This window comes from Carcharhinus amblyrhynchos, chromosome 21 (assembly GCF_965287045.1).
Source record: "Carcharhinus amblyrhynchos chromosome 21, sCarAmb.v2.hapA, whole genome shotgun sequence".
NCBI classification, from domain to species: domain Eukaryota; kingdom Metazoa; phylum Chordata; class Chondrichthyes; order Carcharhiniformes; family Carcharhinidae; genus Carcharhinus; species Carcharhinus amblyrhynchos.
The window spans coordinates 5,588,721-5,613,638 of record NC_137344.1 but is presented as its reverse complement, the minus strand read 5'-3'; the positions used below and the strand labels follow the sequence as shown (position 1 = coordinate 5,613,638).

The 24,918-nt window shown below is 43.1% G+C and overlaps 1 protein-coding gene across 2 annotated transcripts in view; it reads left to right on the top strand.

The window, feature by feature from the left end:
* The window catches only part of cep112 (centrosomal protein 112), a 468,252-nt gene that overhangs the window by 382,167 nt on the left and 61,167 nt on the right, over window positions 1-24,918 (top strand). For both annotated transcript variants that reach the window (XM_080209170.1, XM_080209169.1), the window contains one exon: window positions 11,375-11,524. In XM_080209170.1, the coding sequence (XP_080065296.1) occupies window positions 11,375-11,524 (150 nt within the window). The remainder of the gene's footprint in view (window positions 1-11,374; window positions 11,525-24,918) is intronic.

The following is a 24,918-nucleotide window of genomic DNA, read 5'->3' as shown; positions in this document are numbered from 1 at the left end:
TACGATGGGGCAGAGTGATTCAGACAGCAGCAAGTAAGGGAGGATGCAGAGTTAGAAAAATTAAGGATTTGGGAATGGCTCAAATATTGGGCTGCAATGGATTAGGGAAGGGTATGGTGCTGAAGGGTTTTAACAAGGCAAAAAGAAGATTCTTCAAAGAATAATGTCCTGTGAATAAAAAGTGAACATGTAATTCAATGTTAGCATATGATAAAATTAGAACTAACAAAATAATAAATATTGAAAATACAATCGATAGATAAAAAGGCTAAATGTAGGTGGGGAAAAACATAACAGAAGGAAATGGCTGAGGAAGAACTTTATGATCTCTATGGGAAACCATAATAGCCACATTTACAAATGAAGAAATTACTAACTCTTTATAGCTTTTATTTTAAGTTTTACTTGAATCAGAAACAAATTAAACATGAATTTATAGACAAATGATGCTTAAAAAGATAAATTTCACTTTAAATAGTCAATACAACAAAGATACATCTTACACAATTACAAGAACTCATTGCACTCCCCTCACAAATGAGGCACCATTAGCAATCTCACTGTCTTTCTCGCTAAATCGATTTGGCCCTCGAGTCCTGTTCATCAGCAGGCCAGTTCTGTTGACAAATCCAAACCAATTGCTGAAGTCAAAACCAAGAAGACATCGATCTTTACTGCATTAACTGACTTTATTCCATCTCAGAGCTCTTCTCCCACCCCCAGTGTCCCAGCTGTCACTATTTCTATGTTATCAAAGTACTTAATTCAACAATGTCCTTCACTTGTGCATCTTAACAATACAAACAATATAATTAACGTACCCTGAACAGATTGCCTTTTCTTTAAACAATAAATTTTATAACGCACTTAAACAATTTCAAACCAAATCAAAGAGTAAAATCATGATTTTCCACATTTTGCTTAATCTATTGTGATGCAAGATGTCCGTCCTCCAGAACCTCTAACAATTTCTTCAAACAAGCATTCCTGTTTGTAAAACAGTTCAATAATTAGTGACTTGCTTAGACCCAGTTTATTTTAGAGATCCCTTTTCTCACTAATATTTATTTTATGCTAGCAGGATCAATCCTTAACCTTCTCTCAGTCATACTCTTTGTTGAATGTGTGTAATCCAATCGACAGTGGTTATCCGTGTAACATTCAATAGGAAAACCTTTCTCCAAATGTCCCTTCTATAGGATTTCCCTCAGAATATTTGCTAAGTAAAATCCTATTGCCCTTGCTTCAACTAGGGTCAGTGGTTGAAATTCTCACACTGTTCATGCCCCATCACCACAGCCAGGGGGAACAGTGAATTAAGCGCTCAGCTAAATCTCCATTCACTGCAATGGGACAGGAGAATCCTGCCCAGTGTTTCTGCAGATAAAGAGGTTTTAAACACTTTTTTAATTTTTTCCCAGGCCAATGGACAATATTTATCATTCTTTCCCACCAAGAGTATGATAAACCATGCTGTACGAAAATATCCATCCAGAAGATTAGCATGTGAAGCATTGTGGAAAACGGCTAATCTAATATCTTCTTGGGGATATGAGTGCATATTTCATTGAATTTAGAATTTCCTCAACTGTAGTATGTTCCATCATGGTACTGAGTCTCAATATGTCGTAACTGGCATCAGGACTAGTCTGAATGCACAACCAGTTCAGTTGTCCAATCAAACTTCTTAATTGGGTCTATACTCTTCCTTGGATACAGGATCCTCTGTTTGTGAGGACCTGGTTCGATTTACTGGGAAGCAATTGACATTTTCTAAGTAAAACTGTTGGTTCGTGAGGAGGCGATGGCCTGGTGTTATTATCACTAGACTGTTAAACCAGAAACTCAGCGAATGTTCTGGGGACCCAGTTCAAATTCTGCCATGGCAGATGGTAGAATTTGAGTTGAAACCACTGTCAGAAAAACCCACCTGGTTCACTAATGTCCTTTAGGGAAGGAAATCTGCCATCCTTATCTGGTCTGGCTGACTTGTGACTCCAGAGCCACAACAATGTGGTTGACTCTCAACTTCCCTTGGGTAACTAGGGATGGGCAATAAATGCTGGCCAGCCAGCGACACCCATGAACAAATTAAAAAAAAATTCAAGGTCAGTTCTGACTTATTCTTCTTAATGTATTACCTAAGTAATAAATGACTCCTAAAGCCTGACTTTCAATCTTAAACTCTTTCTTTATTTTTTCCACCACCCATTGCTCAAATTTTGTAGAACCTCCCCACAGAAATTCATCAATGTTCATCACAAAAATGCCAGCTAGCTTCTCCTTATGATACCAGTAGAACATTGCTGGATCTGCTTTCAGCTGAAACCAACCTGTTTTCAACAGGATGGACCTACCACATACCAATCCATAAACACATTTGTTTAATTTCCATGGTTTCCCTTCTTTAGGTGGTTTCAAAAACACCAAGTGAGCATGATGCAGAATTAGTTCCAAGAAAAGTAGTGTTTGCTGAAATTCCAAATCATACTTCTAGGGTCAAAGACAGCCAATTTCCTGAACATCATGTACAACCAGAGACTTTGACGTCATCCTGATTGACTTTCTTATTGCTGAGTATGATGATTAATGATGCATTGTACAGTGTCTAGACTATAATTGAACCAGTGAATACCATTATAGTATTTTGTTGTCATGACCCCAGAAGTAAAGAGGAAAGGATGTTAACTATTTAAGTAATAAAAGCAAATTACTGTGGATACTGAGCTTTGACAAAGGATCATCTGGACTCGAAATGTCAGCTCTTTTCTCTCCATACAGATGCTGCCAGACTTGCTGAGATTTTCCAGCATTTTCTCTTTCAGTTTTAAATATTTAAGTGGTTGCAGATTGCTTTAAGAGCTGATCATGTGATTTGGTGCTCATGTCATTTGGGTGTTACACAGGCTGTGGTTTTAGTTTCAGTTTATATTCTGTATAGGCGAGACCTCCTGGAATGAGTGTTCTTAATTTGAATCTACATGTGCAAATCATGTCTTTTCTTTTTGTGTAAAACCCACAACCCTGAATATAGTTTGGACGTTACATCATGCCCCCTGGATTACAGTTTATTGATGGCTGATGGCCTTATGCGGAACCATAAAGCTTGCCTATCTTTCTCTGAAACTTCAGCCTCGATGAAAGCCCTCCTTCCAACGTGAAGAAAACGAGCTAATTGTATTCCCTTCCAAGGCTGCAAGATGATCCCACATCACTGAAGCTATTTTTTTATTTCTCCCATAAACTAATTGGTAGGGACTGTAGCCCCCCCCTTTGAAGTGACTTCTTCCCCACGGCAGATGTCAGTTTACAGCTCAGTTGGCCAGCTAAGATTTTGTGAAACATCTCATCAATTACTGTGTGATTTTCTTCACAAACCACACCACTGAAGGGACTTTCCACTGTCTCGTTCATTACAACAATGTTCATACTTTCTCATTTACTTTTAAATTTATCATTGGCCAGCTATTTTACATTGAAGTACCAGTCTCTTTAATGATCGTCACATATTATTGTCCCCAAACCCTAAGTAAGTAGAACTTTTACATGCCTGAAACTTTTACTCTGATCTTTATTATTCAGATAATCCAGGTAACATTTTAATTAACCCACTCTACATACTACCTAACATGGCACAATTGGAGAGCACACCGGTGGATGTCCCCCTTCAAAATAAGTACTCCGGCCTGAGTACTACTGGGGGGGACAGCTCATCTGAGGGAGGAAGCGGTGGCCAGGTCTCTGGAGCTGAGCCAATAAGTCAAAAAATCAAAAAAGAGAGAAGAAAGGTAGTGTTAATAGGGGACTCCACAGTGAGGGGGGCGGACAGGCGTTTTTGTGGACGTAGACGGGAGTTGCGGATGGTGGTTTGTCTCCCTGGGGCTGGGATTCGGGATGTCTCTGGGCGTGTCCCAGACATCCTGAAAGGGGAGGGTGAGGAACCAGAGGTTGTAGTGCATATAGGTACTACTGACGTAGGCAAGAAGAGGGAGGCACTCGTGAAAAGGGACTATAGGGAACTGGGTAGGCAGCTGAGGAAGAGAAAAGCGAAGGTAGTAATCTCAGGATTGCTCCCTGTGCCACGGGAGAATGAGGGAAGAAATGGAATGAGGTGGAGGCTGAATGCGTGGCTGAGGGACTGGTGCAGAGGGCAGGGATTTCTGTTCCTAGATCACTGGGACCTCTTTAGGGGTAGGTGGGACCTGTACAGTAAGGACGGGTGACACTTAAATCCCAGGGGGACTAATATCTTGGCGGGAAGACTGGCTAAGGCTACCGGGGGTACTTTAAACTAGAAAGGATGGGGGGAGGGAATTGTGATGGGGAGACTGGGATGGAGGAGGTTAGCTCCCAGGTAGGGGAGGACTGCAGGCAGTATGGGAGGGAGGTTAGAAAGGGGGTGGAGAAGGGAAATGCCCAGACTGAGGGGCTGAAGTGTATATATTTTAATGCAAGGAGTGTAGTGAATAAGGTAGATGAGCTTAGGGCGTGGATTGCTGCTTGGGAATGTGATGTGGTGGCCATTACGGAGACTTGGATGTCTCAGGGACAGGACTGGGTACTTCAGGTGCCAGGTTTCAGATGCTTCAGGGAGGGTGGCAGAAGAGGTGGTGGAGTGGCATTGTTGATCAGGGACAGTGTCATGGCTGCAGAGAAAGAGGATGCCGTGGAGGGACTATCTACAGAGTCTCTGTGGGTGGAAGTTACGAACAGCAAAGGGTCGAAAACTTTGCTGGGTGTATTCTATAGGCCGCCCAATAGTGACAGGGAAGTTGAAGTGCAGATAGGGAAACAGATTCTGGAGAGATGTATTAATAACAGAGTTGTCGTGATGGGAGACTTCAATTTCCCAAACATCGACTGGAATATCCCTAGGGTAAGGGGTTTGGATGGGGAGGAGTTTGTTAGGTGTGTTCAGGAAGGTTTCCTGACACAGTATGTGGATAAGCCTACGAGGGGTGAGACTGTACTTAACCTGGTACTGGCGAATGAACCAGGGCAGGTGATGGATCTCTCAGTAGGAGAGCATCTTGGGAATGGTGACCATAATTCTATCTCCTTCACAATTGCATTGGAACGAGATAGGATCAGGCAGGCTAGGAAGGTGTTTGTCTGGAGTAAGGGGAGATACGAAGAAGTCAGGAAGTTACTTGGACAAATAAACTGGAAGGAGGCGTTCTTAGGGAAAAGTACCGAAGGAAGGTGGCGGATATTCAAGGAATGTTTGTCTGGAGCTCTGCATGACAACGTTCCGATGAGACAAGGAGGTTTTGGTAGGTCGCGGGAACCGTGGTGCACGAAGGCTGTGTTGAACCTAGTCAGGAGGAAAAGGAAGGTGTACAAAAGGTTCAGGGAACTAGGAGAGGTTAAGGATCTTGAGGAGTATAAAGACTGTAGAAAGGAGCTTAAAAGGGAAATTAGGAGAGCCAGAAGGGGTCATGAGAAGACCTTGGTGGGTAAGATTAAGGAGAATCCCAAGGCCTTCTATAAATATATGAAAGGTAAAAGGATGAGAAGAGAAGGGATAGGCCCTATAAAAGGTGAAGGGGGAAAGGTCTGTGTGGAACCAGAAGAAATGGCAGAGGTGCTTAATGAGTACTTTGCCGCAGTATTCACAGTGGAAGCTGATCTGGGAGATTTTGCTACGGATTTGCAGCAGATGGAAAAGATTGAGTATGTGGATATTAAGGAGGAGGATGTGTTAGAACTTCTGAATTCTATCAAGATAGATAAGTCGCCGGGACCAGATGGGATGTACCCCAGGATACTGTGGGAGGCGAGGGAAGTGATTGCAGAGCCCCTGGCAATGATCTTTGCGTCGTCAATGGAGACGGGAGAGGTTCCGGAAGATTGGAGGATTGCGGATGTAGTTCCTATTTTCAAGAAAGGGAACAGGGAAAGCCCGGGAAATTACCGACCGGTGAGTCTGACCTCAGTGGTTGGTAAGCTGATGGAGAGGCTTCTGAGGGACAAGATTTACGAGCATTTGGAGAGGTTTGACATGATCAGGAATAGTCAGCATGGATTTGTCAAGGGCAGGTCGTGCCTTACGAGCCTCGTTGAGTTCTTCGATAATGTGACTGAACACATTGACGAAGGAAGTGCCGTGGACGTGGTTTACATGGACTTCAGCAAGGCGTTTGATAAGGTCCCCCATGCAAGACTTCTTGAGAAGGTGAGAGGGCATGGGATCCAAGGGCCTTTGGCCATGCGGATCCAGAACTGGCTTGCCTGCAGAAGGCAAAGAGTGGTTGTGGATGGGTCTTTTTCTGAATGGAGGTCAGTCACCAGTGGAGTGCCCCAGGGATCTGTTCTAGGACCCTTGCTGTTTGTCATTTTCATAAATGACCTGGATGAGGAAGTGGAGGGATGGGTAAGTAAGTTCGCTGATGACACGAAGGTCGGTGGTGTTGTAGATGGTCTGGAAGGATGTCAAAAGTTGCAGCAGGACATAAATAGGATGCAGGACTGGGCGGAGAAGTGGCAGATGGACTTCAATGCGGATAAATGTGTAGTCGTCCATTTTGGCAGAACCAACGGGATGAACAAGTACACTATCAAGGGCAAGAGTCTTAGTAGTGTTGAAGAGCAGAAGGATCTTGGGGTCCGGGTCCACAGGACTCTTAAATCGGCCTCGCAGGTGGAGGAGGTGGTCAAGAAGGCGTATGGTGTACTGGCCTTCATTAATCGAGGGATTGAGTTTAGGAGTCAGGAGGTAATGCTGCAACTTTATAAGACCCTTGTCAGGCCTCATTTGGAGTACTGTGCGCAGTTCTGGTCGCCTCACTATAGGAAAGACGTAGAAGCTATTGAAAGGGTACAGAGGAGATTTACAAGGATGTTGCCTGGACTGGGAGGCATGCCTTATGAAGTTAGGTTGAGGGAGCTGGGACTCTTTTCCCTGGAGAGACGAAGGTTGAGAGGCGACCTGATAGAAGTTTATAAAATGTTGAGAGGAATAGATAGGGTGGATTCTCAGAGGCTATTTCCCCGGGTTGAAATGGTCGCTACGAGAGGACACAGATTTAAGGTGCGGGGAGGAAAGTACAGAAGTGATGTTAGGGGTAAGTTCTTCACTCAGAGGGTGGTGAGTGAATGGAATCGGCTGCCGTCAGTGGTGGTGGAGGCGAACTTGCTGGGGTCTTTTAAAAGACTTCTGGATGAGTATATGGGGTTTAATGGGATTGGGGGTTATAGATAGGTCTATAGATTGGTAGGTGTTGATGTGTTTGGCGCAACTCGTGGGCCGAAGGGCCTGTTTGTGCTGTAGTGTTCTATGTTACTTGATTGAGTCCACTACCAGAGCACCCAGCATTGAACTAAAGCTCCTAGTGACCAGTACAATTCCTTCTGAGTGATTAGTACCACCATCATCACCTTACAAATCTCTCTTGTGCCATTTCAAAAATCCAGTTGTTCCACTTCAGACAACTTAGTACAAATCTTTGATTTGGTTTGAAAATATTTAAGTGTGTTATAAAGTTTACTGTCTCAAGAAAGAAAGGGGAATATATCCGTTGTATGTTAATTTTTAAGATCCCAGGTATAAGGTATTGTTTAATTAAGTAGCTTGATCACAAAGAAATAGGGGGCTGCTGGGACACTGGGTGTGGGAGGAGAGGTATAAGGTATTGTTAATAAGTCAGTAAACTGTCTCAGTAAAGAAAAGCCTTGTGCCGTTGTGTTGACTTCAAGTCATACCTGAAACACCTGATTAGCATTCCTCAGTTATCCACCTTCTACCACATCCAGGTTAGGAATATGATGGAGTACCTCCCCAGGGGGCACAGCCTCAAGATAAAGGGGAGGCGGTTTAGAACGGAGTTGAGGAGGAACTTCTTCACACAAAGGGTGGTGAATCTCTGGAATTCTCTGCCCGTTGAAGTGGTGGAGGCTGCCTCGCTAAATATTTTTAAGACGCAGGTTGATGGGTTTTTGATAAGCGAAGGGGATTAAGGGTTATGGGGAGAGGGCAGGAATGTGGAACTGAGCCACGACAGATCAGCCATGATCTTATTGAATGGCGGGGAAGGCTCGAAGGGGTAGACAGCCTACTCCTGCTCCTATTTCTTATGTTCTTATGTTAAATGCCTGGACGGATGCAGGTCCAACAACACTCAAGAAGCTTGATCCATCCAGGATAAAGCAATCTGCTTAATTTTTACCCTATCCACCACCACCAACATCCACTCTGTCCACCACAGACACACAATGGCAATAGTGTGTACCATCTACAGTCTGCACTCACCAAGTATCCTTGAACAGCACCTTCCACACCCCAACCTCTACCACCTAAAAAGACAAGGACAGCAGATGCATGGGAAAACCACCTCCAAGTTCCCCTCCAAGCAACACACCATTGTGACTTGGAACTGTCTCACCATTCCTTCATTTTTACTGGATCAAACACCTGAAAATTCCTCCCTAACAGCACTGTGGGTGTACCTACACAACATGGATTGCAATGGTTCAGGAAGGCAGCTCATCACCACCTTCTCAAAGACAATTAGGGATGGGCAATAAAAACACTGGCATTTCCTGTGAAAAACAAAAAAAAGTATATAAATAAATATATAATTAAACTGCTATAAACATATTCCATCCAAGATCCAGGATAACCTTAACACTAAAAAGGTGTATGTCCACAAACTCTCTCTCACTCGAGGCACATCAATCTTGAACTTTTCAAGGTTCCTTTTCAACCTATCAACCAACCATACCCATACCTCTGATACAAACTCTCAGCTCCTTTGCATGCCTGAGTTATTCATAATACATTTTAGAATTCAGTCCCTTGTAGTTTGCTTGTACATCGCTTCCCCAAGAACATCTGGAATTCTATTGTGTAAATAGGGACTTAGAGAAGAGGACAAAAGACATGTAACATTAGGTTTGTACAAGTCATGGTTAAGCCACAATTGAAGTAGTGAGTGCCATTTTAGATGATGTTATAAAAAAGGATATTAAAGCCTGAAAGGTTTCACTTTAGATTCATTGGAATGACATCAAAGACTGGAAATTATCATTGTAAAGACAAAACTTCAGATACTATTGCCATTAAAGCAGGGAAGATTAAGAGGAGATTTTATTGAAAATTTATAAATTATGAAGAGTTTTGATAAAATGGTTGACAGAAATAGATTACAAATGAACGGAGAAAGACCATTTCCTTTAGTTGGGCAATTTAGTGGAGAGTTCTGGTCTCAAACAGAGCATATAAAGGCACACACAGTTTACAGAATACTGATTAGAATGCTAGTCTTTACAGCTAATCAAGTCTTAAAGGTGCAGACAATGTGAGTGGAGATAGCATTAAGAGATGTGTATTGTCTCCAGACAGGACAGTAACTCTCCACTCACCTGACAAAGGGGCAAACCCCAAAAGCTAGTGGGTTTACCATCAAATAAACTTGTTGGACTTTAACCTGGTGTTGTGAGACTTCTTACTGTGTTTACCCCAGTCCAACACCAGCATCTCTACATCATGACTACCATTGATGCCTTACAGCGCCAGGGACCTGGGTTCAATTCCAGCCTCAGGTCACTGTTTGTGTGGAGTTACCGCTTAGCATGTCTGTGCATGTTTCCTCCGGGTGCTCCGGTTTCGCCCACAGTCCAAAGGTGTGCTGGTTAGATGGAATGGCCATGATAAATTGCCCCTTAGTGTTAGGGAGATTGACAGGATAAATTCAGAGTTACAGTGGGATTATGGGGATAGGGCCGTGGTGGGATTGTTGTTGGTGCAGGCTCGATGGGCTGAATGGCCTCATTCTGCACTGTAGAGTTTCTATGATTCATGACAAAATTAGATGAACCATCGGAAAACTGTCATGAACATCATATCTATTTAAGTGCTAGAAATAATCGTACCTTAATTGTGACCATTGAGAAGAATCAGTATAAGTAACTGAGCCTGATTAAGATATCAGTCTTAATCTCTGATTTGAGTTGACCAATAAAGAACTATTGTCATTTCAGGGATTACTAATTTCATATAGAACAAACTACTGTATCCTGGTAACTTACCTATCAAACAACTTGTCCACTGTTAGGTGGACAGCCAGTCTATCTAGAAATTGTGAATATTTTCTGGATCATTTTATATGTTGGCCACTGCCCCAATCGCAAAATCAAAAGAAAACTGTTCATCATAGCTTATTTGTATGATTCTGTCCATCTGAAGTTGCAGATAGTTGGGCAGCACAGTAGTACAGTGGTTAGCACTGTTGCTTTACAGCTCCAAGGACCCGGGTTCGATTCCGGGCTTGGGTCACGTGGAGTTTGCACATTTGCCTTGCGTCTGCGTGGGTTTCCTCCGGGTGCTCCGGTTTCTTCTCACAGTCCAAAGATGTGTGGGTTAGGTTGAATGGCCGTGCTAAAATTGCCCCTTAGTGTCGTGAGATGCATAGGTTAGAGGGATTAGTGGGTAAATATGTAGGGATATGGGAATAGGGCCTGGATGGGATTATGGTTGGTGCAGGCACAATGGGCCCAATGGCCTCTTTCTGCACTGTAGGGTTTCTATAATAATACTGTAATTAACCCCAATGAACACGTGATAAAGCTCTGGTTCCATTGCAGAATGATTCCAAATGGTAAAGTTGGAAGTCTCCACCCAGTTTTAAGTGGGTGCAGTACAAAATAATTCATAATTTGGCACAAATTAGTACTTTTGCTCAGAGAGGGAAGCGCCAGATATTACTATTATGGGAAATGGTTCAATCCAAGTAGAAGGAGCTTTCCTCTTCAGCTACACCTAACCTGGGATTGCTTGTTGCTAATATAGGGTACACTAACAACCCTTGCTGGGATGAGGACAAAGGGAAAATTAGCACTGGTGCTGTCCTGTGACATTGGGGTTAAGGCCTGCTGTTGAGTGATGAGATAGATAGGATAAGAGCATTATTAAAATAGTGCAGAAAGAAACTTGGTACAGCTGTGTTAAACATTCATCCAACAATATTACTGACAGCAATTCCTGGCCTCCTGTCCTGATTTTTTTGTGTTGAGGCTAACCAACTTCTCCTCAAACCAAAGCAAGTGAAAGTGATAATTTGTTAATGATGGTGCTGCGTGAATATCCACAGCATTTTGGGCCAACTGAATACATGTGGTACCTGTTGACCTGGAATATTAAGGAACCCACAGACAAATAAAAATGTAGCAACATGCTTGTTTTTATCTGCTGTGCCTCAGACAAAATTCCATGACAATTAAAGATCCTGAGAAAGTTTGAATCTTCTCTGCATTTGGCAGCTGATAAATACAGTTTCAAATATTTTCACAGCTATTATCGCGCTTCAAAGCATTTTCAAACCTAAGCAAATAGTCATGTTTAAGCAACTGGGATTTTCAGTTATTGTTTTCTTTTCAGACTGTAGCTGAACTTCAAACTACTATTACAGCCTTAAGAGAAGAGAACAGCCGACAGCAGCTGGCTACAGAGAGACAACTCCAAGAAGCTGTGGGAAGATTTGAAGATGAGAAGAGGTTGTTGATTAGAGATAATGATAGAGGTATCAAGGTAATCAAAGGAATTTTTAACACCCCCGTGTTCCTCTTGTACTGCAAATGTTGATGGAAGGAACATCTTATCTGATTGTTGTGGTATTAGAGCGTAACAAGGTTTGTACATCCAGCCAGGCTGAAAATACTTTCATAGCGCCAACTAGCTTTCCCATTGGAGCTGCTCAAACATTTCTTATCCCTGCCTTCTTGTGGTTCTCTTTTCAGGACCGATGTAGGCTGCCATTGACTTCTCATTTTCTCATACAGTTGCCAACGGTGTGTCCAAAGGACTGACTTAGACCTCTCCTCCTCACCAGCTCCAAACTCCCCAAACTGAATCAACTTTCAGTTACATGTCAATATTACCCAACTCTACCTTATTGCCTCCTTCCTGGACCAAAGGTTGTTCACATGTTTTGAAACTGAATGCCAACAATTGCAGATCTTGGCAATCTGAAACAAAAAACAGAGAATGATGGAACAATTAGCTAGGTCAGTTAGCGCCTGCGGAGAGAGAAACGACTGAATCAGATTCCAAGCATACACCCTGCATGCAAAACGGGACCCATTCTCATCTGAATGATTTAAATTTACCAAAATTTCTTCTCAAAGTCAGTCTTTTTAAATTACGTAACAGAAACTAACCACTGCGTCCCAATCTGCCTTCCTTTACATGGTAGAATGGGTAAAAAAATGACAGATGAATTTCAGTCAATGTGATTTTAAAACTACTTTCAGGGAAAGCTACATGCAAGCAGTAGTCCGAATCTCCTGAATCTTATTTCTTCCCAGATGCCTTAAATTACTTTTTCTCCGACCCATTATTCTTTAAAATTTACATGATCTTAGTTCCAATTACAGCTGTAATTATGTGTTCCCCAGTAGTACAACCTGCTGTAAAAACAAGATGATTTTTGTTCTAGCTGTCTGATGTTTAGCATTATATATGTATCCCCTCATTCAAGATCTCTTCCTCCTTATTTACTCTCTTCCATCCCTTCAAATACCTTGTCAGACCATTGGATAATCTCCTCCATTTTGGTGTAAACACTCCCAATTTTTCAAATCTTTCTATTTGCTTCTCATATAAGGCAACATCTTGGTAAATCTTTACTCCCTCAATTGCCACACAAAATAAAGAAAGAGTGATGAGATAACAACCACTTAAGAGGTCAAACAGGATATGGTTTAATGTCTCATCAAAACCTTCCAATATGGACAGCTTCGTAGCACAGTGGTTAGCACTATTGCCTCACAGTGCCAGGGACCCAGGTTCAATTGCAGCCGGGTTCAATTCTCCATGTGTCTGCATAGGTTTCTCCGGGTGCTCCAGTTTTGTCCCACAGTCCAAAAGATGTGCTAGTTAAATACATTGGCCATGCTAAATCATCCGCTAGTGTCAAGGGACTAGCAGGGTGAATATGTGGGGTTACGGATATGGGGCCTGGGTGGGATTGTTGTCAGTGCAGGCTCGGTGGGCCAAAAGGCCTCCTGTATTGTAAGGATCCTATGATTGAGGCAATCCCTCAGTAGTACATTAGATTGTCAGCTAAACTGTTATGTCATGTGCTCAAGTCACTCAGGTGGAGTTTGAACCCAACCTATTGCAACCACTGGGCCAAGACTGTGGTTGTACTCAAGACTTTCACAACATCAGTGGACCAAGCTGAACGATGCAGTTTAAAAGTTGAGCTCATCTTCAGACCAGTATCACCACTAACTGGAGTCCTGACAGTATCAGACCACTTTACGAGCAAGGGTGAACTCAATGACACTGTGTGTCTGCAACATAAGTTTGAATCTGGAATTGAATCCTGTCTGTGCTCATTTCTGGTATGAAGGCTGCAGTAGAGAGAAGGTAGAAATGTGTCCCTACCTGCCACAGCTAGGTGGCTGGCTGAGAACACAACTCAGTATGGAAATTGGATGTCTAAGACAGAGCTTCCGAAAATATTTTCCAATGTGGCTGCATTTGAACACGTGAAAATGAATGAAACCCAAGATATCAACAAAACCAAACATCAATGAAGCAACATAGTAACGTTCAGAAAAGATCTATTGAAATTCACCTATTATAGAGCAGTGTATAATAATATATAAACAGGAAAATTTGGGCTTTTTTAAGCACTTGTAAAAGTGTTATTTTATGTACTCAGGCTTCAGCCAAGCTCTCCATATTCCCAAGTGGCAGAAGACTCAACTAAGGTCTTCCCTCCGTCCTCTCCACCCTCAGCCACACTCTTTCCCTCTCCCCCCATCTCTCTCTCCCCCTCCCCCACCTCTCTCTTCCCCTCCCCCCATCATCCTGAACCCCGCATACTCACTGCAATTAGCCCTCTTCCCCCCACATACGCACACACTAGCACACAGTTACACACCAGCCCTTCTTCCCAAGACCCCAGAACGTACCTTTGTTCATTCACACTTCCCAGTATATCACCATTTAAATAGACAAATCTATGAAGTGCAGTTGAGGTGAGAGAGAAAATGTCATTTAGATCAGTTAGAACATTACAGCGCAGTACAGGCCCTCCGGCCCTCCATGTTGTGCCAACCTGTGAAACCAAGCTAAAGCCCATCTAACCTACACTATTCCAATATCACCCATATGTTTATCCAATGACCATTTAAATGCCCTTAATGTTGGCGAATCCACTACTATTGCAGGCAGGGCATTCCACGCTCTTACTGCTCTCTGAGTAAAGAACCTACCTCAGACATCTGTCCTATATCTATCACCCCTCAATTTAAAGCTATGTCCCCTCATGCTAGCCTTCTCCATCCGAGGAAAAAGGTTCACACTGTCCACCCTATCTAATCCTTGGTTATCTTAAATGCCTCCTTTAAGTCACCTCTGAACCTTTTACTCTCTAACGAAAACAGTGTCAAGTCCCTCAGCCTTTCCTCATAAGACCTTCCCACCATACTAGGCAACATTCTGGTAAATCTCCTCTGCACCCTTTCCAATTGTTGTAGGTAAAATAATACCTGTGAGACAGTAAGTCAAAATACAATGGTTTTTATTTCAAAACTCTGGGGTCTATTCCAGAGTTTTGGGAGAAACTGGTTCCTTACAATGGACTACCAAACTTCTCTTAGAACACAAATACAAGTGGGCATTTATACATCATGAATCTTAGTGTCAATCACGATTCAAAGTTCCACGTCCTGCCAGACCTCTGGGTCTTCCTTCCTTGGTCATGATACAGCCCCAGATTTAGTCACGATTCACAGTCCAGCTGGCAGCTGCAGTCATGACACAGGCCTAATCCGGTCACAATTCAAACCCCTTCTGCAGCAGTACCGGCATCCCTGTCTTTGAAGTTACTTGTGTGATCGCGGCTGTCCCAGCAGGACTCTTCCTGTTAAAAGCCAGTATCGTGATCTGCCATTAGCAGCTGTTAAAAGCTGGTATCATAAACTACCATCTGTGTAACAATGTCCAACTAACATAAATAGGTAAGATTTGCAAAGTCTACAAAATAACAGCCACATTAAACTATCTGTCTTTATAAAAATGAGAATTAAAGCATGTAATACATAAACAAATAACTTATATTAATGTCAGGAGCAGTATAAGCTAAGGGAGATCAGCCATGAGGAAGGGTTATGTTTGTGACATATTCTAGGTACAAAATCCATTAACCCTTTCCCTACTTCATAATGCTTCCACATCCTTCCTATAATGCAGCAACCAGAACTGTACGCGATACTCCAAATGCGGCCACACCAGAGTTTTGTACAGCTGCAATATGACCTCATGGCTCTGAAACTCAGTCCCTCTACCAATAAAAGCTACACACCGTATGACTTCTTTACAATCCTTTCAAACTGGGTGCCAACTTTCAGGGCTCTATGCACATGGACACCCAGATTTCTCTGCTCATCCACGCTAAGTATCTTACCATTAGCCCAGTACTCTGTATTCCTGTTACTCCTTCCAGAGTGAATCACTTCACACTTTTCCGCATTAAACTCTATCTGCCACCTCTCAGCCCAGCTCTACAGCTTATCCATGTCCCTCTGTAACCTGCAACATCCTTCTGCACTGTCCACAGCTCCACTGACTATAGTGTAATCCGCAAATGTACTAATCCATCCTGCTACGCCCTCATCCAGGCCATTTACAAAAATGACAAACAGCAGTGGCCCCAAAACAGATCCTTGTGGTACACCACTAGTAACTAAACTTCAGGATGAACGTTTCCCATCAACCACCCACCTCTGTCTTCTTTCAGCTTACCAATTTCTGATCCAAACAGCTAAATCACCCTCAATCCCATGCTTCCGCATCTTCTGCGATAGTAATTAACGAGTATGTCACAATATAGAGAGAAAAGTATTGATATATGCTTAGTGCATCTTTTACAATGACTGTCAGTAGGGAAGATTGAGAATTGTTAGACAGCCCACATTGGGTACCATTGTTGTGAGTGGAATGTTGTAATTTATTGCAAAAGGGATGGAATACTTAGAAAGCTTTTCTACAATTGTATAGTAGGGTGTTATTGAGACCACAATAGAAGCAGTTCAGAGAAGGTTCACTCAACTGATTCCAGGATGATCTTATGAGGAAAGGTTGTATAAGCTATATGCACTGCAGTTTAGAGGAATGAGATGTGACCTTACTGAAACACGCCCTAGGAGGCTTGACAGGATGGATGCTGAGAGGATGTTTTGTCTTGTGGGAGAGGATAGAAGTTGCAGCACAGTTTAAAAAAAAGGGGGGGGCGGGGTCTCCCATTTAAAATTGAGATGAGGGGATTTGTTTTTCTCACGGGGTTCCTCATCTTTACAACTCTTCCCCAGGGAGCAGTGGAAGCTGTGATTGAATATTTGTAAGGCTGAGTTAAATAGATTCCAGATTGTCAAGAGAGTCAAAGTGTAAAGGGAATAGGCAGGATCACAATGAAATTTTAACAAATGGCAGAACAGGCTTGAGGGTTTGAATGGCCTACTCCTCCTGTATGTATGGTTTTTTATTCATTCAGTGGATGTGGGCATTTATTGCCCAGCCCTAATTGTTCTTGAACTGAGTGGTTTGCTTAGCCAGTTCAGAGACATTTAAGAGTCAACCACATTGTTGAGGGTCTGGAGTCACATGTACGCCAGACCAGGTAAGGACGGCAGATTTCCTTCCCTAAAGGACATTAGTGAACCAGGTGGGTTTTTATGACAATCGACAATGGTTTCATCGCTATCATTAGATTTTTTATTTCAGATTTTTATTGAATTCAAATCTCACCATATGGTGGGATTCGAGCCCGGGTTCTCAGAGTCTCTGAATTACAAGTCCGGTGATAACACCACCATGCCACCGCCTTCCCCTATGTACATATATGTACATATATGAAGAGAAAGAAAATCCTAGGTGTGGCTAGACCAGTCACTGACCAGCCCAGCACTAGATTCTGTAATGATTGTATATGAGATTTGCAAGGAGGGAGTGAATTCCATTGAATAACATTGTACTTTGCTCACAAAGAGGTGTGGTCAATCACCTGACCACCCGTAGCTCTCATGTAACAGGAATATGATGCAAACAACATTCAGTTATCTTTTTTGTACATCTGAATTAAAGAGCAACTGAATACCGGTCCAGTCAAGGAGGTTTCGAAATGCATTCTGACCTTCAAGTGACCAACTTTCTTCAAAAGCCTCTGATATATGTTATTCGATTTGTCACATGCAATGTTATACTGATATAACATGATTATAATATGCTATACAGAATCACTTCCAATAGTGAGTGGTAATCTACACAGCTAAACAAGAACTAAGAAAGACAGAATTTACATTTTATTTAGTGTCTTTCATAACCTCAAGAGGTTATTGCAGAAGGTCAGGGGACATGGAGTTGGGGGTAGGGTGTTAGCGTGGATAGAGGATTGGTTGTCAAATAGGAGGCAGAGAGTGGGGGCCAATGGGTGCTATTCGGATTGGTGGATGGTGACTAGTGGAGTGCCCCAGGGGTCGGTGCTGGGGCCTCAGCTATTTACCATTTATATAGATGATCTGGAGGAGGGAACCGAGTGTAGGGTGTCGAAATTTGCTGATGACACCAAGATTGGTGGAACGGCAAATTGTGCGGAGGGTGTGGAGAGTCTACAGAAGGATCTAGATAGGCTGGGCGAATGGGCCAGGAAATGGCAAATGGAATTTAATGTTGGCAAGTGTGAGGTGGTCCACTTTGGTAGGAATAATGGTAGGAAGGATTATTACTTACGGGGCGAAAAACTGCAGCAGGCGACAGTGCAGAGGGACCTCGGGGTCCTTGTGCATGAGTCGCAAAAACCCAGCTTGCAGGTGCAGCAGGTGGTCAGGAAGGCGAATGGGATGCTGGCCTTCATAGCGAGGGGGATTGAATATAGAAGTAGGGAGGTCTTGATGCGGCTGTATAGGGCATTGGTGAGGCCGCAGCTGGAGTACTGTGTGCAGTTTTGGGCGCCGTACTTTCGCAAGGATATTTTGGCCTTGGAGGGAGTGCAGAGGAGGTTTACTAGGCTGATGCCGGAGTTGAGGGGGTTGAGCTATGAGGAGAGGCTGAATAGATTAGGCTTGTACTCGTTAGAGTTTAGAAGAATGAGGGGAGATCTCATTGAGATGTATAAGATGATGAATGGGATGGATAGGATAGAGGTGGAGAGACTCTTCCCACTCAGAAAGGATAGTAGGACTAGAGGGCACAGCCTCAAGATAAAGGGGGGGCGGTTTAGAACGGAGTTGAGGAGGAACTTCTTCACTCAAAGGGTGGTGAATCTCTGGAATTCTCTGCCCGTTGAAGTGGTGGAGGCTACCTCGCTAAATATTTTTAAGACGCGGGTTGATGGGTTTTTGATAAGAGAGGGGATTAAGGGTTATGGGGAGAGGGCGGGAATTGGAACTGAGCCACGACAGATCAGCCATGATCTTATTGAATGGCAGGGCAGGCTCGAAGGGCTAGATGGCCTACTCCTGCTCCTATTTCTTATGTTCTTATGTTCTTATGTTATGTTCTCAAGACGTCCCAAATAACTATACATCCAGTTAAGTATTTTTGTACTGTAGTCATTGTTGTGATGTAGGAAATGTAGCAAACAATTTGCAAAAACAAGCTCCCACGTACATAACCAGAGAGAGAATGCTACCCACTGAGCTGCAGCTGACACCTAATATAACTGGTTTGTCATTATATCAATTATCACATGAAATGTAATTGCAGAACAAGTTTTCAGGCTCACTTTATATCTCACTGGTTAATCTACCCCTGCAGTGTGTTACTGAGCCAGAAGCCAAGAAAGGTAGCAGTTTTTAATCCCCAGTGTACATTCAACTGATCTCAGAGAGCTACAGAACTGCTGCAATTGGCCCCGTTAATTCTCAGTAAGGGGTTGGGGGGTAGACTCCCATCATTCAGCCACTAGCCTCGGGAGTAAATAAAGCTTGAAAACCTCTCTGGAGAGTTGCCAGCACCTGTGGAACCTTGAGAGGATGGGAGGGGAAAATTGGGTGAATTATTAGAAACATGAACTCATGAGCTGGAGATGCATTGGATGTTATACAGAGACAGAAAGGAAGCCTTGTCAGAGAAAGGCTAGTGTATGGGAAACCATGTTGTTTAGATCCTAAACTATTATTATACACGCTAATCTAAACCCAAAACTTTTATTGGCAAGAAAATTAGTGACTAACTACTTAGCACTCAATGTTTTGTTACTATGATTTTGTAATATAGCTGAAGGCGAATGAATATTTCTTTTACATAGTGACTGTAAATCTTTGTGAGGTGGGAGAGATCAAAAGCTAGACCAACATACTGTTTGACCTTCAAGCATTTCAAATCACCTTGAAGCAAATCTGAGAGGAGATTACCAAGAAAAGCAAGTTCTACACTGCAAGGTAGTCAAAATACTCTGACACTGCCAGTAACTCCTGTTCCTGACCAGCAATGAATCCATGTATACATTAATAAGCGATCATGTTGTCTGGGAAAAATGGGAGATCAATTGCATTTATTTCACAAATACTGTGAAAAGTACAAATGGTTCGACACTGCCTTCCAATTCAAGATGGTGCCAGAGTGAGGTGACTTCTTGCAAACTGTGCCCAGCATACCCTTTAATTCTATCTTTTACTCTCATTGTATTCTTTTAAAACTCTAATCTTACTCTTATAAACTCTCTAACAGTGCTCTAATTCAATTTCTTGTCAAGTTGATCTTTCTCTATACCCTCGCTATAACTGTAACATTCTGCATCCTCTCCTTTCCCTCTCTATAAACTATATGCTTTGTCTGTATAGTGCACAAGAATCTATACTTTTCACTGTATACCAATACATGTGACAATAAAATATCAAATCACAATGTACCTCCCTCCACTGTACCTGTGTTGCTCCAATTTCATTGACCATTGTATCATGTATCATAGAATGGTTACAACACAGAAAGAGGCCATTTGGCCTATTTTGTCTGTGCCAGCTCTCTGCAGGACCAACTCACCTAGTTCCACACCCTCACCTTTTACCTATAGCCCTACAAAAACGTTCTCTTTAAATAATTATCCAATTCTCCTTTGGAAGCCATGATTGAACCTGGCTCCATCACAGCCTAAGGCGGTGCAGATCCTAAACATTCCAGGAACAAAGTTTTCTTCATGTTACAGTTGCTTCTTTTGCTAATCATCTTAAATCGGTGTCCCGTGGTTCTCAATCCTTCCACCAAAACAACAAAGAACAGAGAAAATTGCAGCACAGGAACAGGCCATTCGGCCCTCCAAGCCTGCACCAACCTTGCTGCCTGACTTAACTAAAACATAGAACATAGAACACTGCAGCACAAACAGGCCCTTCGGCCCACAAGTTGCGCTGATCGCATCCATACCTACCAAGCCATAGAAGTATCTGTAACTCCCAATCCCATTAAATCCCATATACTCATCCAGAAGTCTTTTAAAAGACCCCAGTGAGTTCGCCTCTACCACCACCGACAGCAGCCGATTCCACTCGCTCACCAACTTCTGACTGAAAAACATACCCCTAACATCTCCTCTGTACTTGCTTCCCAGCACCTTAAACCTGTGCCCTCTCGTAGCGACCATTTCAGCCCTGGGAAATAGCCTCTGAGAATCCACCCTATCTATTCCTGTCAACATTTTATAAACCTCTATCAGGTCGCCTCTCAACCTTCGTCTCTCCAGGGAGAAGAGACCGAGCTCCCTCAACCTACCTTCATAAGGCATGCCTCCCAATCTGGGCAACATCCTTGTAAAATCCCCTACACTTCCAGGGATCATATCCCTCTGTTCCCATCCTGTTCATTTATTTGTCAAGACGCCCCTTAAAAATCACTACCGTATCTGCTTTCTCTACCTTCCCCAGCAGCGAGTTCCAGATACCCACCATCCTTTGTGTAAAAAGTCTGCCACGTACATCTCCTTTAAACCTTGCCTCTCACACCTTAAACCTATGCCTCCTAATAATTGACTCCTCCACACTGGGAAAAAGCTTCTGACTATCACCACTGGGAAAAGTTTCTTCCTGTCTACTCTGTCCATACCCTTGTGATTTTGATTCCTTTATTAAATCTCCTCTCAGTGTTCTCTTCTTCAAGGATAACAGCTCAGTGTCTCCAACCTATCTATATGACTATCTTACATCCATTTCTCTAAGGTAACTCAATGGAGTTGCAAAGGTTTATTTCACTTTTCTGCAGCTGTTTGTTTGACTGATCTCATTGAATCAATTTTTAATTGGTTGTATTTTGAAAAAGTATCTCAGCCTTAAAAAATGATTGCATATTAGAGAGAAATAAAACTCCATCTCAGTGGAATCCAAAATGCATGTTGTTGCAATCTTCAAGACTTGCAGTAACGTTTTGCAGCAAATTAGAACCATAGAAAACTACAGCTCAGAAACAAGCCTTTTAGCCCTTCTTGTCTGTGCCAAACCATTTTTTGCCTAGTCCCACTGACCTGCACTTGGACCATATCCCTCCACACCCCTCTCATCCATGAACCCGTCCAAGTTTTTCTTAAATGTTAAAAGTGACCCTGCATTTACCACTTTATCTGGCAGCTCATTCCACACTCCCACTGCTCTCTGCGTGAAGAATATCCACCTAATATTCCCTTTAAACTTTTCTCCTTTCACCCTTAACCCATGCCCTCTGGTTTTTTTCTCCTCTAGCCTCAGTGGAAAAAGCCTGCTTGCATTCACTCTATGTATACCCATCAAAATCTCCCCTCATTCTTCTACGCTCCAGGGAATAAAGTCCTAACCTATTCAATCTCTCTCTGTAACTCAGCTTCTCAAGCCCCAGCAACATTCTTGTGAACCTTCTCTGCACTCTTTCAACCTTAGTTACATCCTTCCTGTAACTAGGTGACCAAAACTGTACACAATACTCTAAATTTGGCCTCATCAATGCCTTATACAACCTTAGCATAACACTCCAACCTTTATACTCAATACTCCGATTTATAAAGGCCAATGTACCAAAAGCACTGTTTACGACCCTATCCACCTGTGACATCACTTTTAGGGAATTCTGTACCTGTATTCCCAAATCCCTCTGTTCAGCTGCAATTGAGAAAGACATGAGCCAATTCCAAATTCACCTGACACAAATGTTTTGTGGAAAGAAGTGCTTTTGTGACAGTGCACATTCAGGCACCATTACACAGTGAGACGGAATGGCGCAGTGCTATTTCAATTCCCTACCCAACCTCGTTCCCAAGTTGAGAACTTCAAGAAGGGGAATGTTGTCTTTGACAATTCTCCCCTGCTACTGCAAACATGGGTGTTGTTAAGGGGCTTGTTGCCAACCCACACACCTTGAATAAGACGATGGAAGAATAGGGAAATCAGTAAGAGGAGAGAAATGGTTTTTAGAAAGCATTTTTATAAGGAAGTGTATACTAAAAAACAATGGCCCCATTTTTTGTGAGGAAGCATTGGGTACTGGTGTCAACGGCTAGTGATCCTGGAAGTCATGATGTGGAGATGCTGGCGTTGGACTGGGGTAAACACAGTAAGAAGTCTCACAACACCAGGTTAAAGTCCAACAGGTTTATTTGGTAGCAAACGCCACTAGCTTTTGGGGAAACTAGTGGCTTTTGCTACCAGATAAACCAGTTGGACTTTAACCTGGTGTTGTGAGACTTCTTACTACAATCCTGGAAATGCCAAGCATACAGAGGTACTGCCAAAATTAAAGGAAATAAACTAGAATTTTTTTAACCGGTAGCCTGCCCAGCATCGTCAGGAGGTGGATTGCCTGTGAAGCAGGCAATTCATAGATTTCATAGAATGTTGTAGTACAGCAAGAGGCCAGTCAGCCCATCGAGTCTTCACTGACCACAAACCGACCCAGGCCCCACTCCCGCAACCCCAAACATCTACCCTGCAAATCCCTGTGACACTAGGGTTCATTTAGCATGGCCAATCAACCTAACCTGCACATCTTTGGAGTGTGGGAGGAAACTGGAGCACCAGGAGGAAACTCACAGAGACACAAGGAGAATGTGCAAAGTCTGCACTGACAGTGACCCAAGACCAGAATTGAACCCGGGTCCCTGGCACTGTGAGGCAGCAGCGTTAACCACTGTGCCAGTGTGCCGCCCTACTACTGCAGAAAAGCCTGAAGTGGAAGGCCGCAGCTAGGGAACACTGGAATGGTCCTCCACAATCAGAGAACATCAAGGGAAATTGGGATCCACAGTTCAGCAGTGGGAAAGGGGAGGGAGAAATCATGGTCACAATAATGAGGATCTGAAAATTTGGGAAAAAAGAGAGATTGAGAGAAATTGTAGTTTATGTGAAGGAGAATGTGGTGGGGGAGAGGTCACGGGGAAGATCAAGAAGGAAGAGATTTCAGAATTGGAGAGATCGTGGGGAAGAAGAGATCATCTGGCAGCCGGCTGTTTTCACATCAGATCATGATGGAGGCAAGAGAAAGGTACATTTGATGGACCAGGAAGCAAACACTCCTCCTCTTCTGGCACACAAGCAGATCTGGAAAACCCTGTATCTGATCTAGTAACTATCACTTCTTTTGTGCTACTGAGTTTCCTGAGCCCTAGAAGCCCTGCCAAGGGGTTGCTAAATTCAAAAGACTTCCAAAATCTGAAGAAAAGAACCCTATTTAGATATTCAAAAGATCTATGGGTGGCACCCTTGCTTTTGAGTCCCAAGGTTGTGGATTCAATCCAGTTGCAGGAATTGAGTAGGTAAGTCTAGGCTGACAGTGCGGTACTGAGGGAGTGCTGCACTCAGTGGGGCCAAGCTCAATCTGCCCTTTCAGGTGGATGTAAAAGATCCCGTGGAATTATTTCAAAGACCAGCAGGGGAATTACCCCAATGTCCTAATCAATATTTATCCCTTTCAATCCACATCACAGAAACACATCATTCTGGCCATCATCACATAGCTGGTTGTGGGAAATGGTTGCGTGCAAATTAGCTGCCATTTTCCTCCATTACAACAGTGACTACAATTCAAAAGTACTTCGTTATGGAAAACACTTTGGGATGTCCTGAAGTTGCAAAATGAACCATATAAATGCATGTTTTTCTTTTATGGTCCCACCTCTCCAGAGCAGGTGACTCAGCCACTCCCAGTCACAGTTAAACCTGAAGTAGCTGCATTTGCAGTAGATTGGGGGTATGGTTGAAAAGTTTTTGCAAACCCAATCTTCCTGCCCTATCTCCCAAACACAGCTCCATTTGTTGGGGACATGTTATCCCCAGTATATCCAGCATTTAGTGTTCTTGTTTTAGCTCCACTGATCAGGTGCAGAAACCATTCTGCCCCACCAACCATATGTTAGTTTTTTTTTACATATTTGTTCATGGGCTATGGGCGTCACTGGATGGGTAAGTTTAGAGTCGACCACATTGCTGTGGACCTGGAGTCACAGGTAAGAACGGCAGATTTCCTTCTCGAAAGGGCATTAGTGAACCAGATGTGTTTTTAATGACAGTCCACAATGGTCATCATTAGACTTTTAATTCCAGATTTTAACTAATTAGATATTGGGACATATAAGATGATGAATGGGATGGATAGGATAGAGGTGGAGAGGCTCTTCCCGCTCAGAAAGGACAGTAGGACTAGGGGGCACAGCCTCAAGATAAAGGGGGGGTGCAGTTTAGAACGGAGTTGAGGAGGAACTTCTTCACTCAAAGGGTGGTGAATCTCTGGAATTCTCTGCCCGTTGAAGTGGTGGAGGCTGCCTCGCTAAGTATTTTTAAGACGCGGGTTGATGGGTTTTTGATAAGAGAGGGGATTAAGGGTTATGGGGAGAGGGCGGGAATGTGGAACTGAGCCACGACTGATCAGCCATGATCTTATTGAATGGCAGGGCAGGCTCGAAGGGCTAGATGGCCTACTCCTGCTCCTATTTCTTATGTTCTTATGTCCTGGTGGGATTT